This window comes from Porites lutea, chromosome 12 (assembly GCF_958299795.1).
Source record: "Porites lutea chromosome 12, jaPorLute2.1, whole genome shotgun sequence".
Classification (NCBI taxonomy): domain Eukaryota; kingdom Metazoa; phylum Cnidaria; class Anthozoa; order Scleractinia; family Poritidae; genus Porites; species Porites lutea.
In genome coordinates, this window is record NC_133212.1 from 321 (window position 1) to 7,500 (window position 7,180).

Consider the following 7,180-nt stretch of genomic DNA (forward strand, 5'->3'; position numbering starts at 1 on the left):
CATAGCGGCTGCTCACATTTGATATCTTCGTTTTTGTCAGAATAACTTTGATTTCACTCTAAAACATCAACAAACATCATTTTTAGGTCACATTTGAGCATATACAAATTTTAAAGAAATTTGAAATTTTGACACAAAATCATAGGCTAACCCCTCTGGAAAAAATTCAAGATGGCGGCTGATCAAATTTGACATCTTCATATGTCGTCAGAATCAGTTTAATTTCACTCCAAAACATCAACAAACATGATTTCTAGGTCCAATTTGACTATATACAAACTTTGATGAAATTTGAAATTTTCACACAAAATCATGCACTAACTCTTTTGGAAAAAATCTAAGATGGAAGATGATATTCATGCATAACAATGTCGGTCAGACACGGATTTTTGCTCTCCGTAATTTGTCTTGTATACTCCGCAACTTGCCGTCCTAATGTGTTCGAACTCAACGAGCAGTTTACTAAAGGTAATATCTCTCAATTGGCAGTCACCAAAATTGATTTAAATGGTTATAAAAGAGACGTTTGGACGTTTCAAGTCCAAGATTGGAAAGATTTCGTAATGGAGTTCCGTATTTGCATACGAGAGTGGAAGATCGTCCCAAGAGTACTCCGCAATGAAGGGCTCTTGGAATTAACGCCTGCAGTCAATGGGTCTTTATTCAAGAGTGCGTGGAATTTCTTGGTGTTGGAGCGTAACCATCAAAACATCTCCTTTGTTCTTTTTCGCGCCTGTCATGGAACAGTAGATCCTGGTCTATTCACAAAATGGCGTAAGCTACGATATTCCAAAACACGCATTGCTTATTACAGTAATTCTATGGCTACTCAAGCGCTCTTGTTAAGCGGTGATGTGGAAAAAAATCCCGGGCCTTGCCAGGGAAAGGCGGCAAGCACCAATAATCAATTATCCAGGTCGAAACCAACAGCGGAAAAGTGCGATCATTGTCAGAAAACAATTAGGTGGAACCAAAAGAACATTTCCTGTGCCAGTTGTATGGGATGTTTTCACTTAAAGTGTGTGTACCTGAAATCAATGGTGAACAACTGGCTATGCAATAGATGCACATGGGCGGCTCTGCCATTCTACAGGTGTTCGGATGCTGAGATGCTCAACGAGGCCTGTTTTTCGGATACTGATCTTGACACAAATAACATCACACTGACTGATCAGGGAGAAAATGGAACTACACCTAACACATTTACTGGTCCCGACCTACTAAATGCGGCAAGGCAGAAAAATGCCAAGGGTATGTTATTATGTCACCTAAATATAAACAGCATTCAGAACAAATTTGATGAGCTGAAAGATATTATTATCAATAATAAGGTGCAAATTATGGCTGTCAGTGAGACTAAAATTGATCGTTCATACCCAGACTCCCAGTTCCTAATACCAGGGTACTACTTGCACCGAAATGACCGAAAAAAGGGTGGAGGTGGTGTTCTCTTGTTTGTCTCATCTAAGATACTCTCCAAGAGAGTCACCTTTGACAGGTGTTATAAAACTATTGAGCCTTTGGCCTTGGAGATTGGCCTCAAATCGAGAAATGCCATTATACTGGTTATCTACAGACCGCCTAAGAAGCTCACTGGTAAATACAGACTTCTACTTGAGGAGGAATTAAGTCATATTGCCAACTGGGCTAGCCTTCAATATCCGACGGTTATAATAACAGGCGACCTAAACTTGAACAGGATGGAACCCAGCAGCCCTGAAGGAAAGCTTCTTCTTGATCTTGAGGTGGAACAGGGCCTCGAATGTATGGTAACTGAACCCACTAGAATACAAATGAGAGGCTCTCTTATCACTAAGAGCTTGATCGATGTTATTCTCACTAACCACCCGGAACTATTTGAGAATTGTGGGGTACATGATCCTGCGCTCAGTGACCACGGACTTATTTATGGATTCCTGAATGAGACGGTAAAACACCAGAAAGGCAAGATTGTAACATTTAAATCTCTAAAGGATTTTGATGTGGAGAAATACAAAGAAGATCTAATGTATGCTCCATGGCATGTTAGTGAAATTTTCAATTCATGTGACGACAAGGCAAATTTTATGGAAATGCTTCTGTCCAGTATTGTCAATACACATATGCCTACGAAGAAGATGCGGGTTAGGGCTCAGGATGTTCCATACATGACTAAAGAATGGAAAGGTGCCATAAGAGCTAAGAGGAGGGCAGCAAAAAAGTATCTCAAGGAACAAACCAGTGAGAACTGGGAAGCTAGGCGGATAACCAGAAACGAGGCCACCCGACTCCGGAGAAAGGCAATAAGGACATATTGGAAAGAGCAAGCCACTAAGCTTAAGTGCAAGCCGAGTGAGTTCTATAAGACATTTATGCCCTTTCTGACTGATAAGCACAAGGTCAACACAAATGAGCTCAGCCTAAGTATCAATGGGACCATCTGTAGAGACCAATGTGCGGTTTCTAATCACTTGTGTGAATATTTTGCTACTGTGGCTGATGGGATTGGAGACACCAGTGCGGTTGATGACAAAGTTCTCGCCACCCACCCTAGTGTCCAGAATATTACGCAGAAGATGACAGGATATCAAGGCTTCCAGTTTCAGAATCTTCAGAGTTTTGAAGTTGAAAAGGCGCTGCAAAACGTCAATGTAAGGAAGAGTACAGGCTGGGACGGCATCCCTCCCATGGCGCTCAAGCTTGGAGCTACTGAGCTAACAAATCCATTGACGTCACTATTTAATTCATGCATAACCCTCGGAGAGTGGCCCTTGGGATGGAAAAGGGGTGAATGGACACCCGTTTTTAAGAAGGAAGATCCCCATAAAATGGGAAACTACAGACCCATAACTGTACAAGTTACTGTAAACAAACTCTTTGAACAATTACTCAGCAAGCAACTCAGTTATGGTTTTAATAACAAACTGTGCGACAAACTAACAGCTTACAGGAAAAACAATAGCTGTGAGACAGCTCTCTTATCTTTGACTGAGAATTGGAAATTCGCTCTGGATGAGCATAACGTTGTGGGTGTTCTCTCCACGGACATGAGCAAAGCCTTCGATTCACTTTACCATCCACTTACACTTGCAAAACTTAAAGCTTATGGTGTTGAGGAAAGAAGTCTGCGATTGATGGGCTCCTACTTCACAGACCGTTATAACAGGGTCAAGCTAGGATCTGTAGTGAGCGAGTGGCAGAGGGTGACCAGGGGATGCCCACAGGGTTCTGCATTTGGACCTCTCATCTGGAACATCTTCCAAAACGATTTGACTTATACTGTTGATGCGAACATGAATATGTATGCAGATGACCACCAGTTTTATGTCGTTCGCAGCACCCTCTCTGATGTGCATGATGATCTTGCTGTTTGCGCTGAGTCAGCATCTTCATGGTACAGAGCTAATTTACTAAAGGGAAATTTGGACAAGTACCAGACAATGGCACTTGGTTGCGGAAGGAAGTCTATGGACAGTATTATGATTGACAATCATGAAGTCAGATCCACTGAATGTCTCAAGCTATTAGGTGTCTGTATTGATAACAATCTTCGTTTTGATGAACATATAAGTAGTATCTCTAAGAAGAGCGCCCAGCGGGTAGGCGTTCTCATGAGGCTCAGGAACCTTATACCCACACAAACTAAGTTACAGTTATATAAGGCAGCTGTTCTCCCGTATTTAACCTACTGTCACCTTATATGGCATTTTTGCCGTGCTAGTGATTCTAGACGACTAGAGCGTATCCAGGAAAGAGCACTTAGGGCTATATATTGTGATAAACATTCGTCCTATGGTCAATTACTATCTATGGCTGGGATATCTACTCTACACAACCGGCGACTACAGGACATAGCTATTCTCATGTATAAAGTTAAAAACAACATGTGCCCAGCATACATTAGCACTCTCTTTGAACAGCCTGCAATTAAGTATGAACTGCGCAATCATGACTTCACTATACCCAGATTCAACACAGTCTCCTTTGGAAAGCACTCGCTCAGGTATATGGGCCCAAGGGTTTGGAGTTCTGTTCCTAGTAATGTGAAAAAAAGCTTCCACGTTGTCCTCCTTCAAATATAACATCAGAAAAGTGGATCTTAGCATGCTATTAGATGACAATAACTGCTCTAACTGCTCTCTTTGCACTTCTTAATCTTTTATTTCTTTTTTTTATTTATTTATAAGTAATGGATACATTTGTACATATTGTATATAGTTCTCTCGAATTTCTCACTTGCTTATACTGTACATAGTTTTTCTTAATTTTTAATTAATTTATTAATTGATTTATTTTTTTAAATTTATTTTAGTGTCCCCACTTAGTGGTTATATACCGCTATTACAGTTTGACACTTTAATAAAGGTATCATCATCATCATCATCATGATCAATTTTGACATCTTTATATATCGTTAGAATGACTTTAATTTCACTCTAAAACATCAACAAACTTGATTTCTAGGTCCAATTGTGATTTTATACAAACTTTGAAGAAATTTATATTAAAAATCCGAAAAATATTAGATTTCCTCTCGAATAGGAAAATTTCACATCGAAACTATTGCTTAAGCTTTGTCCTTTCTATTGAGATTTTCAGAGGCAGGGTTTGTTACTTCTTTAGTTTTTAATCGATTTTGAAGTAATATATGGTCTTGAGCCTGTGAAAACTGATCTGAGTGCCTCCGAACCGACTCGGTCGCCGTACGCGTAAAATAAAACTCCAATGGAACTAAAAGTAATTTTTCTAGAAATAGTTTAGCTAGACCCATATTCTGACAAAGTTTGGGGATTTTCGAATTTTTCATTTTGCACACCCTTAGGCGATATTTACGGACGGCCGCTCTTAAAAATCTCCCTGCTATCAAATATGAAGCGGGTAGAATCTAATAAGGAGTTTAAGCAGCGACATTTTTGAGAGACGCACGTCACCTGAAGTGAGCCTTTTTCTATTTTAAATTGTCTTGACGCCACCAAATTTGTATTGCCAAGAGTTTTTACTCTTAGGGTGGATTTTCACTGTCGCGTAATTTTTACGTGCGTAAGGGCGTAAAATTTACGTTCGCAAATAAAATAGAGGCAAAGTATGAAGGGTCGCATGTAAAGGTAAAAGCTGAACCTCGCTCAACTTCCCGTTTAAACTCAACACTTTATGTCTTGCCTGTATTCTATTCACAAGAATAAAGTTTACATGCGTGTACACGCACGTAAACATTACGCGGCAGTGGAAATCCACCCTTATAGAGACGATTTGCCCAAAAATTTGTTAAAAAATCTCTTTTTAAAAGTACAAAAAGTCCACTTCCGGTCGACGTGCGTCGCTCAAAAACCACAGGGAGCCCGCACAATCTGTTTGTGTAGCCGATTGTTATTTTATAGTAAACGGAGCTAGCCGTCGAAGAAAATTAAAATCCCACAGTATTCGAGCGGCAGGAATGCGTAGCAAGATTCATACGTGCCAGCCACAAACCGTCCCTCTGATTGCCTTTTTTTTATTGGATGTCGTTAACCAAATGGTTAAATAATAACTGATGAAGAAGACTTGGTAAGCGTTTTGTTGTTTAACGACATCCAATCAAAAAGAGGCAATCAGCGGGACGGTTTCGGGCTGGCACGTATGAATCTTGCTACGCATTCCTGCCTCTCGAATACTGTTGGATTTTAATTTTCTTCGACGGCTAGCTCCGGGCTGCTTGGATGGATTTTCGATTGGAAGGTACGAGGAGAAACGTGAATCTTTCGACCTTTTTGCTACGGGGTTTGAGAGCGGAGTGATGCGATTTTTTTGGGGAAAAATCGCTCCGACACTGGAGCCCTTTCAAAACATGGATTCCACCCTTGTCCTTCTATTATAAGGAACAGTCAACGGCGAAATCAAACTCCTTCAAAATCGCTCAAAAAACCGCTTTTGAGGTAAAACGACGACTATATACCACAGGTAAGGTAATTCAACGTTTATTTATCATTGATTTATATACATAGTTAGCGATATATCGCTATAGGTGAAGCAAACGGTAAATCCAGTACATTTACTATAAAATAACAATCGGCTACACAAACAGATTGTGTGGGCTCCCTGTGCAAAAACTTCGTTGCTGAAACTCTCTAATGGCAAAAACAAAATCCTCTTAGCGGAAGCTCATCAATCACGTATTGTGTCTCAATCGGCAAAAACCTGCGTAGGGCAGTTGCTCTCAGTCTTCCTCTGAACCCCCCTCCCCCTCTTTTGTGCTTTGGCCTATCTGTATGGCGTGGACTGAAACAAGCAGTTAACAGTATAAAGGATATAAACTTCGATTCTAGAACTGCTGATTAACGCATAGAAGTTACGTTAAAGATACCAGTCTAATTACTTTCGGGAATTCTGATAAACATTTGTTAAAAGGACTTTATTTGTTCAACTCAATATGCTAACAACATATCTAAATTAAAAGGTCTTGTAAGTTTTAACTGTTCTTTATACCGTAATCACTACTGTATTTTAGGAGACCTTTTTAAAGCTGCCACAAAAGCTGTTTAAGACTTCAAGCGAAATTTTCCAAATCCGTTCCATTTCGGTGCTTAGAGAAACTGTCAAGTGTTGCACTGTCATGTTTCCAGTCCTCCTCGGTTCTATTTAAGGGGTGAATTACACTTTGGTGGAGGCTGGACAACAGTTGATCCCGGTATCGCTCTTGTTCGATACGCTGCAAGTGAAAAGCATCATCCAAACAGGATCAAATTAAATACCAAAGAAATTTTAAAGTTTTACTGAAATATGAAACATGTTGGTTCTTGGACATGGGACGTGAGATTTTGCGGGTCGTTCAAAATTTCTGTCCTTATTACTACGTACTGCCACTTCTGTTACTGTTATTAATATTGTTGTTGACGTTGTTATTATCGTTATTCCACTACTGTTATTAAAATCTTTTTAGATGTTGTTATTGTCTTTACGTTCTACTACTGTTTTTAATTACGTTGTTTACCTTGTTATTGTCGTTATTAAACTGTTACGTACCATTTCCTGGTGAATAGCTCTCGCTATGGAGCCAGCTGTGGTTACTAGACTCCTGTAGGAACGAACAACATACACGTGTCTGTTTCGGTAGGTAATGGGTCGCAGGTATTTGTGGTCAATGCGCCCAACACAAACGACATAAACCTGCACTCCTAGTCGCCTGTCAACACAAACCGAAGGTACGTGTCATAAAAGTACTTTG

At 40.0% G+C, this 7,180-nt stretch overlaps 2 protein-coding genes across 2 annotated transcripts in view; one reads left to right on the forward strand and one right to left on the reverse strand.

The window, feature by feature from the left end:
* The first annotated feature begins 563 nt into the window (after window positions 1–563).
* Window positions 564–4,061, forward strand: LOC140921792 (uncharacterized). The gene has a single exon (XM_073371792.1). The coding sequence runs from the start codon at window positions 564–566 to the stop codon at window positions 4,059–4,061; it is 3,498 nt and encodes a 1,165-aa protein (XP_073227893.1).
* A 2,233-nt stretch (window positions 4,062–6,294) lies between these two features.
* LOC140921793 (uncharacterized) overlaps window positions 6,295–7,180 on the reverse strand; it is a 5,589-nt gene continuing 4,703 nt past the window's right edge. Inside the window, exons 8-9 of the mRNA XM_073371794.1 lie at window positions 6,979–7,138; window positions 6,295–6,664 (exon numbers count right to left, since the gene is read on the reverse strand). Coding sequence (XP_073227895.1) covers window positions 6,503–6,664; window positions 6,979–7,138 — 322 coding nt within the window. The 3' untranslated portion in view covers window positions 6,295–6,502. The remainder of the gene's footprint in view (window positions 6,665–6,978; window positions 7,139–7,180) is intronic.